General features: G+C 43.1%; 1 protein-coding gene across 10 annotated transcripts in view; it reads left to right on the forward strand.

The window, feature by feature from the left end:
- The window catches only part of LOC111980729 (disks large homolog 2), a 243653-nt gene that overhangs the window by 50579 nt on the left and 171414 nt on the right, over positions 1-21660 (forward strand). For 9 of the 10 annotated variants that reach the window (XM_070449291.1, XM_070449290.1, XM_024011648.2 and 6 more), the window contains exons 2-3: positions 13695-13778; positions 19276-19437. In XM_070449291.1, coding sequence (XP_070305392.1) covers positions 13695-13778; positions 19276-19437 — 246 coding nt within the window. The remainder of the gene's footprint in view (positions 1-13694; positions 13779-19275; positions 19438-21660) is intronic. The other variant, XM_070449293.1, reaches the window with a different exon arrangement.

A 21660-nucleotide genomic window follows, 5' to 3' on the forward strand; every position in this document is an offset into this window, starting at 1 on the left:
GTATGATTTGCTATAGTGGAAGACTGCAGGATGCCTAGTATGTCAGTCACTGAATTATTATTTTTGCTGCCTGTCACAGAGGCATGACTAAGAGCATTTGCTCTTAACAAGGTACAGCGAATCTCAGCGTCAGTGATCCATGCTCCCTCTGCACCAGAGATGGGGGAGGGAGAGAGAGACCAGAGTCATTCTCACTATAGAGCTAAATTCCTTGTCTCTACAAGCTTAAATAATCCCCAAATTGACGCATGTAGAGTATCTTTGAAATTTCCCATTTCACTGTAATGCTGTTTGTAAGAAAATGGCTCCTGGACATATTTTGGACACACGCACGCACATATTCCAACAAACATGCTTCAACTGCTGAGCAATGGCAGCATAGAGGGACAGGTTTTAGGCAAATTAATTGGTTGTCGCTTGGGAGATTAAATTGGGAGATTTATTGGCATGCAAGGGTCAAATATGAATAATTAAACAGTCAGTAGAAGGCTGTTATGTACAGGAAGAATTGGATTCAACATCTATTAAATGGAATGAAAGTAGAACTCTCAAAACGTATGGGGAAAGGGCAGGTGCTTCCCTTTTTTCCCTAACTCCGCTCTCCCTCCCGCCCTTCACTTCTTGGAGAACGGGAAATAGGGCTAGCGTAGTGATGAGTTGGTATATAAAGCCACGGAAAAGGGGTCAGTGCACACAACCGCGAGGAGATTCCTAACAATTCCGCACAGAGCTCAGAATCAGCCCTCGGCCATGCCACCTCACATTCTCGTCTCATCCCGTTTCCACGAGCTGAGCCTTTCTGAGTGCAGCAAACGCCGGGGAAGGACCCTCCGTGCACTGAGGGCAACACAGCGTTACCCTATACGTGAGCAGCACACAGCTCATCAGGCAACCCTACAGCCAGCCATGGAACATCCTTAAACCTCTGCATAATGTAGTGCATTTGAGTGAAGAGCCCGAACACGTCATACAGGACTGGCACATTTGTTTGCTTTGTTCAGAAATGTGTGAGCAGGACAAATCCCTTGAGATTAGGCATCTTTATAGATGTCTCCCGTGGCCACTTTCAGAGACAAAGAGGCTCTGGTCAAAAGTAGTTCACTATTTAGAGAATAGGATGCCATTTCAATCAATTTTATTTTATATAGCCCTTCGTACATCAGCTAATATCTCGAAGTGCTGTACAGACACCCAGCCTAAAACCCCAAACAGCTAGTAATGCAGGTGTAGAAGCACGGTGGCTAGGAAAAACTCCCTAGAAAGGCCAAAACCTAGGAAGAAACCTAGAGAGGAACCAGGCTATGAGGGGTGGCCAGTCCTCTTCTGGCTGTGCCGGGTGGAGATTATAACAGAACTATGCCAAGATGTTCAAAAATGTTCATAAGTGACAAGCATGGTCAAATAATAATCATGAATAATTTTCAGTTGGCTTTCATAGCCGATCATCAAGAGTTGAAAAACAACAGGTCTGGGACAGGTGGCGGTTCCATAACCGCAGGCAGAACAGCTGAAACTGGAATAGCAGCAAGGCCAGGCGGACTGGGGACAGCAAGGAGTCACCACGGGCGGCAGTCCCGACGCATGGTCCTAGGGCCCAGGTCCTCCGAGAGAAAGAAAGAGAGAAGGAGAAAATTAGAGAGAGCCAGATTTTCAAATTTCCATAAATGACAAGCATGGTCAAATAATAATCAGGAATAAATCTCAGTTGGCTTTTCATAGCCGATCATTAAGAGTTGAAAACAGCAGGTCTGGGACAGGTAGGGGTTCCATAACCGCAGGCAGAACAGTTGAAACTGGAATAGCAGCAAGGCCAGGCGGACTGGGGACGCAAGGAAGTCACCCACGGCCGGTAGTCCCGACGTATGGTCCTAGGGCTCAGGTCCTCCGAGAGAAAGAAAGAGAGAAGGAGAAAATTAGAGAGAGCCAAGATTTTCAAAATGTTCATAAATGACAAGCATGGTCAAATAATAATCAGGAATAAATCTCAGTTGGCTTTTCATAGCCGATCATTAAGAGTTGAAAACAGCAGGTCTGGGACAGGTAGGGGTTCCGTAACCACAGGCAGAACAGTTGTTCTGCCTGTGGTTACGGAACCCCTACCTGTCCATTTGGACACAATCCCATGACCAGGTAGGTTACGTCCCAAAACATTTGGGACGTAACCTACCTGGTCATGGGATTGTGTGAGATCATGTTAGTAGGTTTAATACTTGTCAGTTCTCCTCAGTCTTTTAGTAACACAGGAGAGGCTGCAATGTCATCACTGGCCCCAGTAGTTGACACCATCCCTTCACGTTTTCTCCGAATATTATGTCTCGATATTCAAAAGACCTAACAACCACGTCACTGATAACATACAAAAAAGGCATAGGAAACCGTTTTGACCTTTCGTATGACGTCATCGAAGAGCAACAACGTACAGTGTCACAACCTGACCACACTCACAAGCTGGTATCACAGCAATGAAACCACTTCAAAAGCTCTGTAAACAAARTGAAAGTGCCGGACAAAAAAACAAACGACTATCAACACTGCAATATCATTAAGAAATACAATACTGAGCTCGGACAGCTTCGTATGCCTTGTTGACACCTCTGCTGTTTAAGATCACTCATGGCTTTGCCCCACCACCTCTGAAGCAGTTTCTTACATACTGCAAGGACAGTACCAAGGCGACAAGAGCTTCAACCAGAGGGGAATGCTCAACTCAGTTCAGGTCCACCGAATTTGTCCAGACTGCTTTTTGAATCAAAGGGTCTGGATTACGGAACACGCTGCCAACCAGTGTGAGACAGTGCAGTACCTTTTATAAGCTTCAAGGCAAACCTGAAATAGTGGCCAAAAGCAAGCCAGTCATGTGACCATTAAGACATTCCAACTCTTAAGATGTCAGATACTGTAGGACCAAGGGACATTTAAACTCTGATGTAATATTATCATTAATTTGTCAACAGTATATTTTTGTTTATTGATTTCCCACATTGACGTGCTGTACACACATGTCCCACAACATCATCATCATTGTAAAGTACAATACCACTCTCTCTCACTCTCTCTCACAGATGATCTACCCATTAAAGCGTGGTCAGATTAACTGATAGACTGGTTTAAAGAATCCCCTCAATCCCTCCATCCATTCTGCACTAACCTTCCCTGCCTTATGAAAATCTATACATCTCGTTCCATCCCTACCTGGACTGGGCTCCACGGCCATTCAATTTGAATTTCGGTAGTGATTGCCTTTTAATTAGCTGTATTGATCAAAGAGAAGCGCATATTTGTCTGCCTAGAGTAGGCTGTGCATGTGCTGGGTCTCTGTAATGAGTTACAGTTATAACATTGTGTGTAAAAATAGGCTCACATTTTCCCCGGAGGACCTCATTACGTATTCAGTCTTGCGTTCCTCTTTTTACGAAGCAAAAGGACATTTTCCTCAGTTTAACCAGCTGTCAGATGGGCCTCTCTCTCACCCCTCGAGCACTAGTCACTCAGGGTTATAGTAGTATATGTAGGGTTGCAAAGGGAGGGTATACTTACTTTGTAAGTTTCCCAGAAAACTACCAAAATTTTAGTCATTTTAAAGTTCGATTTTTTATTTTTTATCAGGTGACATCTAGTGGCTGTATTGGCTACTTCAGATTATACTTTTTTTATTTAACCTTTATTTAACTAGGCAAGTCAGTTAAGAACACATTCTTATTTACAATGACGGCCTACCAAAAGGTAAAAGGCCTCCTGCGGGGACGGGGGCTGGGATTAAAAATACAAAAATATAGGACAAAACACACGTCACAACAAGAGAGACACCACAACACTACATAAAGAGAGACCTAAGACAACAACATAGCATGGCAGCAACACATGACAACCAAGCATGGTAGCACCACAACATGACAACAACATGGTAGCACCACAACATGACAACAACATGGTAGCACCACAACATGACAACAACATAGTAGCAACACAACATGGCTGCAGCACAACATGGTACAAACATTATTGGGCACAGACAACAGCACAAAGGGCAAGAAGGTAGAGACAACAATACATTACGCGAAGCAGACACAATTGTCCATGATTGAGTCTTTGAATGAAAAGATTGAGATAAAACTGTCCAGTTTGAGTGTTTGTTGCAGCTCGTTCCAGTTGCTAGCTGCAGTGAACTGAAAAGAGGAGCGACCCAGGGATGTGTGTGCTTTGGGGATCTTTAACAGAATGTGACTGGCAGAACGGGTGTTGTATGTAGAGGATGAGGGCTGCAGTAAGTATCTCAGATAGGGGGGAGTGAGGCCTAAAAGGTTTTTATAAATAAGAATCAACCAGTGGGTCTTGTGACGAGTATACAGAGATGTCCAGTTTACAGAGGAGTAAAGTGCAGTGATGTGTCCTATAAGTAGCATTGGTGGCAAATCTGATGGCCGACAGGTAAAGAACATGTAGCCGCTCGAGAGCACCTTTACCTGCCGATCTATAAATTATGTCTCCGTAATCTAGGATGGTCATCTGAATCAGGGTTAGTTTGGCAGCTGGGGTGAAAGTGGAGCGATTACGATAGAGAAAACCAAGTCTAGATTTAACTTTAGCCTGCAGCTTTGATATGTGCTGAGAGAAAGACAGTGTACCGTCTAGCCATACTGCCAAGTACTTATGAGGTGACTACCTCAAGCTTTAAACCCTCAGAGGTTGTAATCACAGCTGTGGGGAGAGGGGCATTATTTTTACCAAACCACTTTGTTTTGGAGGTGTTTTTTTTATATAGTTTACTATGTCAGTATACTGTATCTTTATTGTAAACTGGTGGCAGTTTGGCAAGTCAATAGTTGGAAGAGTTGCAGAGTTAATAGAAAATAATGCCATTGTTGATTAGAATTTGTTTTCATTAATTAGGCTATTTTCTCTTAAACTGTATGGTCTATCCACTAGAAACTCAGGGACAATATGGACACATATAAGAAATGAATACTATATATTAATACAGTTTTTAAAAGTTATTTAAGTATACATTGCCAAAATTACCATAGATTGACATAGATTACCTATTTACTTTGGTAAATTACCGGTAGCTTTGCAACGCTAAGTATACTTCAGTGGGCTGAACCGAGTAGGGTGAAGTTGCCCCTAGACGCTGCAACCCACCCCACTAATGGTTAAGGTTAGGATTGGGGGAGGGGAAGCTGATCCTAAAACTGTACCTAGGGGAAATGTCACCCCAGAGCTAACCGTGCTACGGTGCTAAACCATGCTACGTGGGCTGTGTCTCAGTGCTATGATTGTGGTAACAATATGGAACGAGTACAAACATGCCTGTGGTCAAAGTTTCAGATCTGATGGTTATCAACCGTTGTTGTTGTGGGTTGGTTGTCTGTTGGCAGTAACCAATATGCGAAGATACAGTGCCATAATGTTAGATTGTTCTCTGTAAATTAAAAGCCGTCATAAAGTGTCATTTTACTTAATAATTTTTTCAATTATTCTTCACTTTTGATAGCCTACAGTCCCACAAAATTGAGCATGTACATTTTCAAGTTAAAGATATATTGCTTTTAGTCTCCTGATGTCCAAAATTAAGCAAGAGAATTAATAAGCCTCATGATGATGTGTTTTGCGCATCAATCTGGTTTTGCAACATCACAAGACTTTCCAGGAGGTAAACATAGACCTGCTATTAGGATAACTTGAGATATTTTGAGACCAAATGAACTGATGAGAAATATACGCTAACAAACTGCTGTATTTTTAATTGTATAAACTTCGTATATCTGTGTGTAATTGGTGACTAAAATAATCATAAATACAACTGTACAGTTGGGTATTGACAGTGTATAATCTGTACATTCAATAACAATCCCAATAAAATGTTTTATTTTACAAACACCTAATCCCTTCCACACCTCATCCCAATGTATTTTTCATTTTCAAACCTCCTTAACCAAAGGTTAATAATTTCAGACCAAACGGTTAACCATTGCATGAGTTTTTAAAATGACAAATATAATTTTGCAATCTTTCTGCAACCATATTATAACTGAAAATGCCTAGCCTTCTAGTCATTTTTAAAAGCTTTCGTCAGCTGGGTCTTTGTTGGCCCCTTGTAGATATGGCACCTAACCTTCTGCGCTACGACCTCTTAATACTGATCTTGCCATACACTATAGATAGTGCCATATGGCGTATTGCTAAACTCAGCAAAAAAAGAAACGTCCTCTCACTGTCAACTGCGTTTATTTTCAGCAAACTTAACGTGTAAATATTTGTAWGAACATAATAAGATTCAACAACTGAGAAATAAACTGAACAAGTTCTACAGACATGTGACTAACAGAAATGGAATAATGTGTCCCTGAACAAAGGGGGGGTCAAAATCAAAAGTAACAGTCAGTATCTGGTGTGGCCACCAGCTGCATTAAGTACTGCAGTGCATCTCCTCCTCATGGACTGCACCAGATTTGCCAGTTCATGTTGTGAGATGTTACCCCACTCTTCCACCAAGGCACCTGCAAGTTCCCGGACATTTCTGGGGGGAATGGCACTAGCCCTCACCACATGAGGGAGGAGGATGTCTTCCCTGTAACGCACAGCGTTGAGATTGCATGCAATGACAACAAGCTCAGTCCGATGATGCTGTGACACACCGCCCCAGACCATGACGAACCCTCCACCTCCAAATCGATCCCGCTCCAGAGTACAGATCTCGATGTAACGCTCATTCTTTCAACAATAAATGTGAATCCGACCATCACCCCTGGTGAGACAAAACTGCGACTCGTCAGTGAAGAGCACTTTTTGCCAGTCCTGTCTGGTCCAGCGACGGTGGGTTTGTGCCCATAGGCGACGTTGTTGCCGGTGATGTCTGGTGAGGACCTGCCTTACAACAGGCCTACAAGCCCTCAGTCCAGCCTCTCTCAGCCTATTGCAGACAGTCTGAGCACTGTAGCGCTGTCTTAGGCGTCTCACAGTACGGACATTGCAATTTATTGCCCTGGCCACATCTGCAGTCCTCATGCATCCCTGCAGCATGCCTAAGGCACGTTCACACAGATGAGCAGCAACCCTGGGCATCTTTCGTTTGGTGTTTTTCAGAGTCAGTAGATAGGCCTCTTTAGTGTCCTAAGTTTTCATAACTGTGACCTTAATTGCCTACCGTCTGTAAGCTGTTAGTGTCTTAAAAACTTCTTATGGCTGCAATCCCGTTAAGGGGATGATATGACAACAGCCAGTGAAAGTGCAGGGCGCCAAATTCAAACAACAGATATCTCATAATTAAAATTCCTCAAGCATACAACTATTTTATACCATTTTAAAGGTAATCTTGTTGTTAATCCCACCAAAGTGTCCGATTTCAAATAGGCTTTACAGCGAAAGCGTCACAAACAATTATGTTAGGTCACCGCAAAATCACAGAAAAACACAGCAATTTTTTAGCCAAAGACAGGAGTCACAAAAAGCAGAAATGGAAATAAAATTAATCACTAACCTTTGATGATCTTCATCAGATGACACTCATAGGACTTCATGTTACACAATACATATATGTTTTGTTTGATAAAGTTAATATTTATATCCAAAAACCTCAGTTTACATTGGCGCCATGTTCAGAAATGCCTCCAAAATATCCTGAGAAATTGCAGAGAGTCACGTCAAATAACATAAATACTCATCATAAACTTTGATGAAAGATACATGTTTTACATGGAATTAAAGATACACTTGTTCTTAATGCAACCGCTGTGTCAGATTTCAAAACAACTTTACGGAAAAAGCAAACCATGCAATAATCTGAGATGGCGCTCAGAAAAAAAAAAAGAATATCCGCCATGTTGGAGTCAACAGAAATCAGAAATAAAATTATAAATATTCCCTTACCTTTGATGATCTTCATCAGAATGCACTCCCAGGAATCCTAGTTCCACAATAACTGTTTGTTTTGTTTGATAATGTCCATTATTTATGTCCAAGTAGCTACTTTTGTTAGCGCGGTTAGTACACAAATCCAAACGCTCGTGCAGGTCCAGCCGAATGTCGGACGAAAACTTCAAAAAGTTATATTACAGGTTGAGGAAACTTGTCAAACTAAGTATAGAATCAATCTTTAGGATGTTATCATAAATATTCAATAACGTTCCAACCGGAGAATGCCTTTTTCTGTAGAGAAGCAATGGAACGCAGGTCGCTATCATGTGAAATGCGAGTGACCAGGACCTGGCTCTCTGCCAGACCACTGACTCAAACAGCTCCCATCCGGCTCCACATCACAGTAGAAGCCTCATTCAAGGTTCTACAGACTGTTGACATCTAGTGGAAGCCGTAGGAAGTGCAAACAGATCCATATCCCACTGTGTATTCAATAGGGGCTGGGTTGAAAATCGACCAACCTCAGATTTCCCACTTCCTGTTTGGATTTCTTCTCAGGTTTTTGCCTGCTATATGAGTTCTGTTATACTCACAGACATCATTCAAACAGTTTTAGAAACTTCAGAGTGTTTTCTATCCAATACTAACAAAAATATGCATATATTAGCAACTGGAACTGAGGAGCAGGCCGTTTACTCTGGGCACCTTTCTTCCAAGCTACTCAATACTGCCCCTGCAGCCATAAGAAGTTAACGACCATTCCACAGGTTCATGTTCATTAATTGTTTATGGTTCATTGAACAAGCATGGGAAACATTGTTTAAACCCTTTACAATGAAGATCTGTGAAGTTATTTGGATTTTTACGAATTATCTTTGAAAGACAGGGTCCTGAAAAAGGGACGTTTCTTTTTTTGCTGAGTTTATTAATGTAGCTATAGTTATTAACACATATGATGTAAAAGACATCACAGTTTTTGCTCTGTACTGAAAGTGATCCATCTTGGGAACGTGACTGCTGACATGCACACTTGTTTGGGATTGCATTAACAGTGGACTGATGAACAACATACTCAAGTATTGTTTTTGAGTGAACTATCCCTTTAACTACGTGTCAGTTTCATTGTTTTGAAGAACTATGGCAAGCATATTTTTGAATGCACACTCACTGCTGTCAATGGTAGCTCAGGATGACTCATGTTGAAAGGGAGGAAAAGCTTAGCTCAGCTCTGCTCTTTCTGGATAATGTCTCAATGATTTTGAGAGATTCTGGCAGCTTGAACATGTAGGCCTACACACTATAAAAAGTCAAGTTAAATGGGTAACACTTCACATTACTTCTTCCTAATGCCAATATAGTTATTCCATAACTACTTTGGTAACCAAAATGTTGTTGGCACTTGCAGTGTTTCTTAGTCCTGGTCCTAGGGACCCAAAGCGGTGCACATTTTTATTTTTGCCCTATAGCACTAACACACCTGATTCAAATCAAAACCTTGATGATGAGTTGATTAGTGGAATGAAGTGTGTGAATGCTAGGGCAAAAACAACAATTTGCGACCCTTTGGGTCCCAAGGACCAGGATTGAGAAACACTGAGTTAGACGGTAGCTTCACAACTCGCCAAATTCTCATTCAAAGTAGTTGTGGTGCAATGGTGTAGTGGTTACATGTACTACCAATACATTGCAATCCTGTGTAACTGCATGGTAGTATATGTGTTATATACGTCATATGGTGTCTTCACAACTTCAAGTAAAGTATGCCCGCTTATGGGCCAACCCCACATTTTCATATCACTGCATCTGTATAGGTCTACAGGGGATTGAATGAAATGCCATTCTACCCTAAATAAGAATAAAATGGCACACAGAACCACAGAATACATTGAGAGCTAATGAGGTTTCTGGGTAACACTTTACATTACAGTGCCGTTATTACTGTGTAACTACTCGTGTAATAAGTATTGTAATTACTCATTAATCCCTAACCCTTACTTAGGCACTAACTCTAACCCTAAGTAACTCTTATTAAGTACAGATAAGTTCAGTGTAATAGTGAGTAATTACAATTACAGGAAATTACACAGTAATTAGGCCACTGTAATGGAAAGTGTAAACAATTTGTGTTACAAATGGTCATTGAAATGCAACAGAGTGGTATTAGGCCTAGTTTTTTTCCCATGACCATCTATTCAGTACTCCTCTACATCCCATTTTGGGCGACAGACAGGAGCGATAGTGACACACACCTGCCCCTGTGTTTGCAGCCAAGTTCATCAGCTCTCTATGTTCATCTGAAGTGGCCATGTTGGCACAGAGTAACCGGGCACTGCCCTTGGCTTCCCACATGTGCCCCTCTCCTGTGTTTGGGTGTTTGTGTGTGTGAGAGTGGGCATCCCAGTTCTTTTACGTTCACTGTTTCCTTTCTACTCCGTATAAAGTTTTTAACTGAAGTGCGTTTTTTTTTTTACTTGGGACACCGTACAATTTCAAGTCCTCTCAGTTTACAGATTGAAAGATATCATCAGCTCAAGAAAAACACAACTATAAAAAACACGTACATTCCTTTGAGAAGAGGTCATTTCTGATGTTATGATAATGTTGCCCTAATATAATCGTTTGCAGTTTATGCCACTTGGCAGAAGCTTTTATCAAAGCAATAGTCGTGTATGTGATCCCCCTCCGGAATTGAACCCAGGATGCTAGGAATTGCCGGCGCCGCGAGCTTACCAACTGAGCCGCTTCTTAATAACGTATAGAATGAAGATGCATAGAGGACATTTTATGTTACTGTGCCAATATTAAGGAATGGCACTGCCAGTTTCCACTTTTCAGTGGGCACTGCTATGGTACGTTAGGCACAGACACTAAGTGCCAGTGTGGGATGACGTCTGCTGATTGCCCTGTCTGAATAGTTATATTCAATTACAGGGTGCAGTGAGAAAAAGTGTGCCGTTCAATGAAACTGTGCCAACGCAAGGTATAATGGCATCTTAAAATAGAATGTAATACATTCACACACAATGTCTCTCTTGCACACACAGTTATCTCCGGATACAGATACATACATTGCAGTATGGATACATATAAATGATATAGGGAAAATAAAGGCTACACAGTCACATTAAGAGAAATCCTATGCAGCCTTGTTGACAAGTTGGAACACTGGAATGTGAGATGTAATCTACACCTCCATTAGGCTGATACAAATCCTCATTATTTAGTGAAATTATTCTTCAATTTGAGTGTCATTAAATGTACTGTATATAGCCTACACCTTTTCATTCTGAACTTCTAACATGAGTGGGACGGGTGTGGCTTCATGACAATGACCACGCCAGCAACTTCTCACCGATTTGACAGTTCTAACGCAGTTACACCTCCGACGCCCCAAAACACAAACTATGCGGGTGTCGGCTATCGCTGGTGACCACTTGATTTGATTGAATCTATGCCTAAATCACTCTACATCTCTACATTTCTTATATATATATAAATATATTTATATTTTTGGTGCTTTTACGCCTTATTCTCCCCAATTGTTATCCAATTGTTAGCTCCGGTCTTGTACCATCTCTGCAACTCCCGTACTGACTCGGGAGAGGCGAAGGTTCTCCCCGAAACACGACTCTGCCAAGCAGCACTGCTCGCTTATCCCGCATTAATGTGTCGGAGGAAACACCGTACAGTTGATGACTGAGGTCAGCTTGCAGGCGCCCGTCCCGTCACAAGGGGTTGCTAGAGCACGATGGGACAAAGACATCCCGGCCGGCCAAACCCTACCCTAACCCGGAAGACGCTGGGCCAATTGTGCGCCGCCTTATGGGTCTCCCGGTCACTGCAGGCTGTGTAACAGCCTGGGATCGAACCCGGGTCTGTAGTGATGCATCAAGTATTGCTATGCAGTGCCTTATACCGCTGCGCCACTCGAGAGGCCAAGCACCATTATTTCTACCTTAAGCCAGTGACATCCCACTCCCTAAGTGACCAATGTTAGTACTTACAGTATGTCCCTCAACAACCAATCATAATAGACAGTAAGCATATTGTAGCAACCCTAACCCAAAACCTGGCGACCTTGTCAAGGGGATCGGATCTCTTGGCGTAACGACTAAGGTGTCGTGTTAATATTCAGTGTGTGGCAGACGTGGGAATCAAACCCATGTACTGTATTTGGTGTAGTACTGGGGTTAGAACTCTGTGGTAGTCTGATAGGGGTCAGATGGTTGAGGTACACTTAGTTTGGGAAGGGAATTGTGGTCAGAGAGGAAGAGTGCATGACCTTTGCCCTGTGGGCACCAGCTGGAGTGTTCACTGTCTGTCTGTTCTTACTCAGACTACTAGAGAGCGAAAGAGAGAGAGAGTTAGAATGCATTAGTTTGAGAATGTAATGACCTTTTCAGATTAGCGGGTCAACCCGGACTGTACTGGGTCTGATATTTCCTTTTAATTGGCCTTTCCAGTACGGTTCCAGCAACTATGGTGGATGTATAACTTAGCTTGACTTAGTAGTGTGAAAAGGGAAAAAGAGAAACTGAGGAAGGATCGAGGGAGTGATAAAAGAGGAAATAGGACAGCGGATTAGACAGTCGGCCACAGTGCTTAGTGTCTAATCATAAAGGGAGATTATTAGCACAGGATGTGGGGTAATTGGAGAGTTTGAGGCATCAGATTGTTCCTCTGCATAGGAACGTGTGGAAAGATGCTTTAAAATATGACTGCAGCTTAAATCAGGGAAATCTGATATGTGTAACTAGCTTATTGCAGATTAATATATATTGGGATAGTTCTCTCTGGCCTATTGCTTTTGATGTTATTTGCAAAGGGTGAGCGGCTGGGCGGTATACCATTAGGTTTATAGCATACATTTGACATTATATCCAGAGAAACTTACAGGAACAATTAAGGTTAAGGGCTTTGCTCAAGGGCACAACGGCAGCTTTTTCACCTAGTCGGCTCTGGGATTCAAACCAGCAACCTTTTTGCTTATTGGCCTAACGCTCTTAACCGCTAGGCTACCTGCCGCCCTATACATAGGCTTCTCCCTCAACTCTTAAAAATGTTGCCTTCAGTTTCCATTTTCCTYCCTTGAGGCCCTTATCAAAGATTGCTGGTGCATTGCAGCTGACATGATCCACCTATAATGCTGTTCCCTCAGTCGTAGATATCTCATCTATTGTTTTGGTTCATCACCTACTGGGATTTTTGTATTCCGAGCCTGCTGAATGTTGTGAATCGCTTATTTAGGTTGGATCCCAAATGGCACCATATGCCCTACATAGAGCACTGCTTTTGACCGGAGCATTATGGGCACTGGTTAATAGTAGTGCACTAAGGAATAGAATGTAATTTGGGATGGAATCTGAGTGTGTCCATTCAATGTTGCTGCGGTACATGGGAACTTGATTATCATGTTTGTCCTTTTGACCCGTCATTTTCCAGCCATTACCGTCTGCCCAAACTGTGTGTGTGTGTGGTGGGTCTAATTGTTGGAGAGCATGGTGGCATTCGTCACCCTGTCTATTTGTTTCTATCACAGCTACACTGGCTGGTGTGTTTGTCTTGAGTTTCACACACGTGTTTGCGTGTGGCGAGCTTCTTCCCGGGCGACTGGAGCTTTTGGATGAGTGTTTACTTTTGAACAGGATGACGTTACCCAGACTCTGATCTAAGGACTTTTTTGCATCCCTCCCCTAACCACACGGTTAGGATTTAGGGAAGGTAAACTGATCCTAGATATGTACCCATATGAGAAACTTTACGCTGAACATTTTGACTTTTTGCTCTTCTCTTGGTTTCCCCCTTGTGGTCAAAGCTGGATTGCTCTCTCTTGTCCACAGAACAGGCCGGCTGCGGTGCAGGGGTCCCCACACACTGGCCAGCCCCCGGCATGCATGAACCCCGACTTGATGAACGCTCCCTGGGTGAGAGAGGGGACTTTACACTGTCCCTCGGCCCCATCTTCATGCCATCTTTCTCCTCATGCTTCGGGCAGGGCACTGCCCATCCATGCCACTCTCATGCCGCTTTCCACTCTTGTGCTGTACACAGAGAGGACTTCACTGCTTTCATATCATAAGGCACTCAGGCCTTGGGGGTATTGCCCCTTTTCACTCTATCATGGATAAAATAGGTTAAGGGACATACAGTATTAGCTTGATGGAAATATAGGTATTTATTTGATATTGTTTTGAGTTGGTTTTAACATTTTAGGGTTATGTGGGCATATAGCGATGAGTTATCGTAGCAGGCTTATAATAGACAGCTTTGTCTTGTCTTTCTCTAGGTATTAATATAGAAAATGTTACATCCAAAAAGCAAATGTCATTTGTCAAACACCTCATGCGAGAAATCAAGCAAAATTTGTTTGCCATGATATGACTTCTGTGAAGGCAGGAAGAAAGACGTTCAGAAAGGTCATCTGAAGCACTGTCTACTTCTGCGACAAGAAAGAGATGTTAGTCCACTGTATCCCAAGGCAAGTTCAAAGGATCAGTTAAACAAGACACTCCTTCAGTAATTTCATTTTAGTGTATTTTCAAACAACCTCGTAAACAACAGGTGTAGATAACATTAATATGCTTACGTGCCCTTCCCAACAATGCAGAGAGAAAGAAAATAGAGAAATTGTAGAAAATAAAGCACGTAATAATAAATACACAATGAGTAACGATAACTTGGCTATATACACAGGGTACGGGGTAATTGAGGTAGATATGTACATATAACTAGGAATAAAGTGACAGATAATAAAGAATAGCAGCAGTGTATGTGATGAGTCAAAAAAGTTCCTCCAAAAAGGGTCAATGCAGATAGTTTGGGTAGCTATTTGGTTAACTATTTAACTAACTATTTAGCCGTTTTATGGCTTGGCGGTAGAAGCGGTTCAGGGTCTTGTTGTTTCCAGACCATCAGTACATCTTGCCGTGTGGTAGCAGAGAGAACAGTCTTTGACTTGGGCCTTCCTCTGAAACTGCCTGGTATAGAGGTCCTGGATGGCAGGGAGTTCAGCCCCAGTGATGTACTGGGCCGTACTCACTACACTCTGTAGCGCCTTGCGGTCAGATGTAAAGCAGTTGCCTTACCAAGCGTTGATGCAGCCAGTCAAGATGCTGTTAGTGGTGCAGCTGTAGAACCTTTGAGGCCCATGCCAAATCTTTTCAGCCTCCTGAGAGGGAAGAGGCATTGGTGTGCCCTCTTCATAACTGCGTTGGTGTGTGTGGACCATGATAGATCCTTAGGGATATGGACACAGAGAAACTTGAAGCTAATGAATCGCTCAACTACAGCCTCGTTGATGTGAATGGGGGCGTGCTCGGCCCTCCGTTTTCTGTAGTCCACGATCAGCTTCTTTGTCTTGCTGACGTTGAGGGAGAGGTTGTTGTCTTGGCACAACACTGCCAGTTCTCTGACCTCTTTATAGGCTGTCTCATCGTCGTCTGTGATCAGGCCTACAACCGCCGGGTCGTCTGAAAATGTAATGATGTTGTTGGAGTCTTGCAGTCATGGGTGAACAGGGAGTACAAGAGGGGACTAGGCATGCACCCCTGAGGGGCCCCTGTGTTGAGGGTCAGCATAGCGGATGTGTTGTTGAATTCCCTCACCACCTGGGGGTGGCCCATCTGGAAGTCCAGGATCCAGCTGCAGAGAGAGGTGTTTAGTCCCAGGGTCCTTAGGTTTGTGATGAGCTTGGAGGGCACTATGGTGTTGAACGCTGAGTTGTAGTCAATGAACAGCATTCTCACATAGGTGTTCCTTTTGTCCAGGTGAGAAAGGGCGGTGTGGAGTGCGATTGAGATTGCGTCATCTGTGGATCTGTTGAGGCGGTATGCGAATTGGAGTGGGTCTGGGATGATAGTGTTGATGTGAGCCATGACCAGGCTTTCAAAGCATTTCATGGCTACATATGTGTGTGCTACAGGTCGATAGTCATTTAGACACATTACCTTCATGTTCTTGGGCACAGGGCTATGGGGGTCTGATTGAATCATGTGGTTATTACAGACTGGGCCAAAGAGCGGTTGAAAATGTCAGTGAAGACACTCGTCAGCTGGTCAGCGCATGCTCTAATTACGCTTCCTGGTAATCCTTCTGGCCCTGCGGCCTTGTGAATGTTAACCTGTTTAAAGATCTTACATCGGCTATGTAGAACGTGATCATAGAGTCGTCTGGAACAGCTGGTGCTCTCATGCATGATTCGGTGTTGCTTGCCTCGAAGTGAACATCGAAGGTATTTAGCATGTCTGGTAAACTTGCAGCTCGGCGTCTGGGTTTCCCTTTGTAATCCATGATAGTTTTCAAACTCTGCCTCATCCGAGCTGGTGTAGTATGATTCGATCTTAGCCCTGTATTGATGATTTGCCTGTTTGATGGTTCGTCAAAGGATGTAGCTGGATTTCTTATAAGCGTCTGGATTAGTGTCCCGCTTCTTGAAAGCAGCAGCTCTAGCCTTTAGCTCGGTGCAGATGTTGCCTGTAATCCATTCTAGTTGGGATATGTACGTATGGTCACTGTGGAGACGACATTGTAGATGCACTTATTAATGAAGCAGGAGACTGATGTGGTAAACTCCTCAATGCCATCAGATGAATCCCGGAACATATTCCAGTCTGTGTTAGCGAAACAGTCCTGTAGCTTAGCATCCACTTCCTTAATATTAGAGATTGCACATCAGCTGTTGTTAACAAAGACAAACACACCTCCCCCTTTGAGCTAACCCGGCACTACCATTCTGTCCTGCTAATGCATAGAAAAATCAGCTAGATATACTGTGCCTTTGGAAAGTATTCAGACCCCTTGACTTTTTCCACATTTTGTTACTTTACAGCCTTATTCTAAAATGGATTAAATTTAAAAAAAKKKKKKAWWKCCCKWWAWMYKKAAYSSYAAAAACTGTTTTTTAGAAATGTTTGCAAATGTATATATATAAAAAAAAAATGAAATACCTTATTTACATAAGTATTCAGACCCTTTGCTGTGAGACACGAAATTGAGTTCAGGTGCATCCTTTTTCTATGGATCATCCTTGATGTTTCTACAACTTGATTGGAGTCCACCTGTGGTAAATTATTGGACATGATTTGGAAAGGCACACACCTGTCTATATAAGGTTCCACAGTTGACAGTGCATGTCAGAGAAAAAACCAAGCCATGAGGTCAAAGGAATTGTCCGTAGAGCTCCGAGACACAGATCTGGGGAAAGTTACCGAAACATTTCTGCAGCATTGAAGGTCCCCAAGAACACAGTGGCCTCCATCATTCTTAAATGGAAGAAGTTTAGAACCACAAAGACTCTCCCTAGAGCTGGACGTCTGGCCAAACTGAGAAATCGGGGGAGAAGGGCCTTGGTCAGGAAGGTGACCAAGAACCCGATGGTCACTCTGACAGAGCTCTACAGTTCCTCTGTGGAGATGGGAGAACCTTCCAGAAGGACAACCATCTCTACAGCACTCCACCAATCAGGCCTTTACGGTAGATTGGCCAGACGGAAGCCACTCCTCAGTAAAGATTGAACCAAGATTGAACTATTTGGCCTGAATGCCAAGTGTCAAGTCTGGAGCCAGTGAAGCATGGTGGTGGCAGCATCATGCTATGGGGGATGTTTTTCAGAAGGCAGGGAATGGGAGACTAGTCAGGATCGAGGCAAAGATGAACAGAGCAAAGTACAAAGAGATCCTTGATGAAAACCTGCTCCAGAACGCTCAGGACCTCAGACTGGGGTGAAGGTTCACCTTCCAACAGGACAATGACCCTAAGCACACAGCCAAGACAAAGCAGGAGTGGCTTCGGGACAAGTCTCTGAAAGTCCTTCAATGTCCCAGGTAGAGCCTGTACTTGAACCAGATTGAACATCTTTGGAAAGACCTGAAAATAGCTGTGCAGCGACGCTCCCCATCCAACCTGACAGAGCTTGAGAGGATCTTTAGAGAAGAATGGGAGAAACTCCCCAAATACATGTGTGCCAAGCTTTTAGCGTCATACCCAAGAAGACTCAAGGCTGTAATCGCTGCCAAAGGTGCTTTAACAAAGTACTGAGTAAAGGGTCTGAATATTTTTGTAATTGTGATATTTCCGTTTTTTGTTTGTAATAAATTAGCAAAAATGTTTTTGCTTTGTCGTCATGGGGTATTGTGTGTAGATTGATGAGGGAAAAAAACAATTTAATACATTTCATAATAAGTCTGTAAGCTAACAAAATGCGGAATAAGTCAAGGGGTCTGAATACTTTCCAAGGGCACTGTATATTATCCATGTCCTTCTTCAGCCATGACTTCGAGAAACATAGGATATCACATTTCTTCAGGTCCCGTTGATAGGACAGTCTTGAACGGAGCTTGTCCAGTTTGTTCTCCAGAGATTGTACGTTCACCAATAGAACGGAGGGTAGAAACGGTTTATGTACTAGCCAACGTAATTTCGTCAGGGTGCCCACATGTTGGCCCCTCATACGCAGCCGTTTTCTTTTCCGAGTCTCGGGGATTAGGGCCTAGTCCAGAATGAGAAGTATGTCCTCCGCTACTGACTTGTTGGTACAAAAGTAGAAATCTTAATCCAAATTGAGGTTACTGATCACTGTTCTGATGTTCAGAAGCTCTTTTCGGTCATAGGAAAAGATGGCGGAAACATTACGTACAAAAAAAACACACAAAATCACAGTATGGGTCAGGAGCCAGAACAAAAGACTACATTTAGTCTTTTGTTATTGCGACTAAATGTAGCAATGTCCACCTAAGCCAGAATTGAATCCAAGGAGAGTTGTCGACAAGCGCACTGCACTTGACTTTTAAAGGGAATTATTGCTTGAGCCGTCATCTGCAGCTTTACCGTGAATGCCATATCCGCGAGGGTGAGGGAAATTGTATTTAAATGCATTTGTCCACAACACGGCTTTGATTGAATCCCGGCGCTAGTTATTTCACAAAAAGGCCTTATGAAAAGAAGTGCAACTTTCTCACTTTACATTCCAATTTCAACAAGGCTACCATGTTTCAGTTCACCCATCATTTTGCATTCTGACATCATCTGGTAGGGCCCACATGTTCACACTTAAATACACTGTCATAGATTCACACTTGCTGGCAAAGACCTCCCTTCCCCTTCTATCCCTAGGCCCCCAATGGGACAAAGCTTTCACTGTCATTTCACAAGAGTTTAGTAGTGGTGAAGTACCATATAAATCATATGGGAACCATCACAGGATTCCTCATTCACTTCATTAGGCCACAGAATTGGGCTACACATGTAGCCTAGTCAATGTATTATGTTACTTTGTAACATTTATCTACAAACAGCATGGTTCACAAAGTGGAACTTAAATATATGTCTGTCTATTATTGTTGTCATTCTGATTGACTTTTTACTGTTTCTTTTCCCTTTTCCACTGTTCTCCTTTTCTCCTTCACTTCTTCCTCCGTTCTAAAGCAGTATCGCTATGACGATGAGGACTCTCCGCCTGAGCACGGGTTCCCGCGGCTGACCAACGAGGTGCGCGCCCCTGAGTTGGTGCACGTGTCGGAGAAGAACCTCTCAGAGATTGAGAATGTGCATGGCTACGTGTCCCACTCCCATATCTCCCCGCTCAAGGTTAGCAAACGTCCTCTCCGGGCACCCCTAATCCAGTGAGCAAAACTGTCTGAAAATACGTAATTTCAACTGCAAAAATTACATATTTTCAACCAGTGTTTTTCTCATTGGCGAGATCTCGCCAAACCACACCATGCATGACTGCCAACATGGTGGACTCCGTGTTCCTCCCTATCTCTCTCTCTCTCTTTCTCTCTCTCTCTCTCGCTCTCTTGTTCTTTTTCTTTTGTCCCCTCAAGTTTCATTTCTTATCTCTCTCTTGTTCTTTGTTTCTTTCTGTTTATTTCTTACCATCTCTTTCTCTCATTCCTCTTAGCCATTCCTTCTATTAATCTCTTGAGTCATTCATCAAAAGCCATTGTGATTCCTACCCTGAGTCATCAGTAAGCCTCTCATAAGTGCAACTCAGTACCCTACTGCTAACACAAGAACATCGTCGTGGTCATTTTATTAGGCACCAAATGTAAGAAAATTGACAAACAGGGAGGGACTACCTGAACTTGTCCAGTAAGAAATCCTTTAAATAATTGTCCATTAGGGACAGATCGAAATGTACTGGGGAGGGGTGGTCCAAAATATGGGAGGGTAGTCAAACTTTGTGTTTTTTGGGGGAGGGGCACAGGGGAGGGTAGTGCGTTTTTTCCCTGGTTTACATTTGCACTTCTGCTCGTATTTTCCCCATAAACAATGGCTCGACATACTTTTGATATTACCCTAATAGAATTTTGAAATGTTTGTGAAGGTTTTGTATGGTGTGGCTATTATTAAGCTTTAGCTACTACAGGCCTATGATATGAAGGCAGTGCGCCCCGGCGCTCCAACTGACTCCAACAGTTGAACTTGAGGTGACATTTTCAGGCCTACCAGAGTTACTCCTATAATCTAACAATGTAATGCTTATCTTTATACAAAATATTAGGTAAAATTTGTTACGAATTACACACCTTCTGTACGTCTATATCTGTATAGCAGATGCAGTAGCCATCTGACATAAAGAAATGCATGCCGGTGAATAGCATTCTCACATAGGTGTTCCTTTATGTCCAGGTATGAAAGGGCAGTGTAGAGTGCAATAGAGATTGCATCATCTGTTGATCTGTTGGTGAGGTATGCAAATTGGAGTGGGTCTAGGGTTTCTTGGATAATGGTGTTGATGTGAGCCATGACTAGCCTTTCAAAGCATTTCATGGCTACAGACGTGAGTGCTACGGGTCGGTAGTAATTTAGGCAGGTTACCTTAGTGTTCTTGAGCACAGGGACTATGGTGGTCTGCTTGAAGCATGTTGTTATTACATACTCAGACAGGGAGAGGTTGAAAATGTCAGTGAAGACACTTGCCAGTTGGTCAGTGCATGCAAGTACACATTCTGGTAATCCTTCTGGCCCTGCGGCCTGTTTAAAGGTCTTACTCACATTGGCTGCGGAGAGCGAGATCACACAGTCGTCCGGAACAGCTGATGCTCTCATGCATGTTTCAGTGTTACTTGCCTTGAAGCGAGCATAGAAGTTATTTAGCTCATCTAGTAGGCTAGTGTCACTGGGTAGTTTGCAAGCCCTGCCACTTTTGACGAGCGTCTGAGCCGGTGTAGTATGATTTGATCTTAGTCCTGTATTGACTCTTTGCCTGTTTGATGGTTCGTCCGAGGGCATTGTGGGATTTCTTATAAGCTTATCCCGCTCCTTGAAAGTGGCAGCTCTACCCTTTAGCTCAGTGTGAATGTTGCCTGTAATCCATTGCTTCTGGTTGGGGTATGTACGTGCAGTCACTGTGGGGGCGACGTCCTCAATGCACTTATTGATAAAGCCAGCAACTGATGTAGTGTACTCCTCAATGCCATCGGAAGAATCCCAGAACATATTCCAGTCTGTACTCGCAAAACAGTCCTGTAGTTTATCATCTGCTTCATCTGACCACTTTTTTATACACCGAGTCACTGGATTTCCTGCTTTAATTTTAGCTTGTAAGCAGGAATTAGGAGGATAGAATTATGGTCAGATTTGCCAAATGGAGGGCGAGGGAGAGCTTTGTACACGTCTCTGTGTGTGGAGTATAGGTGGTCTAGAATTTTTTTCCCCCTCTGGTTGCACATTTAACATGCTGATAGAAATGAGGTAAAACTGATTTTAGTTTCCTTGCATTAAAGTCCCCGGCCACTAGGACCGCCGCATCTGGATTTACGTTTTCCTGTTTGCTTATGGCGGTATACAGCTCATTGAGTGTGG

The sequence above is a fragment of the Salvelinus sp. IW2-2015 genome, linkage group LG20, assembly GCF_002910315.2.
Source record: "Salvelinus sp. IW2-2015 linkage group LG20, ASM291031v2, whole genome shotgun sequence".
NCBI lineage: Eukaryota > Metazoa > Chordata > Actinopteri > Salmoniformes > Salmonidae > Salvelinus > Salvelinus sp. IW2-2015.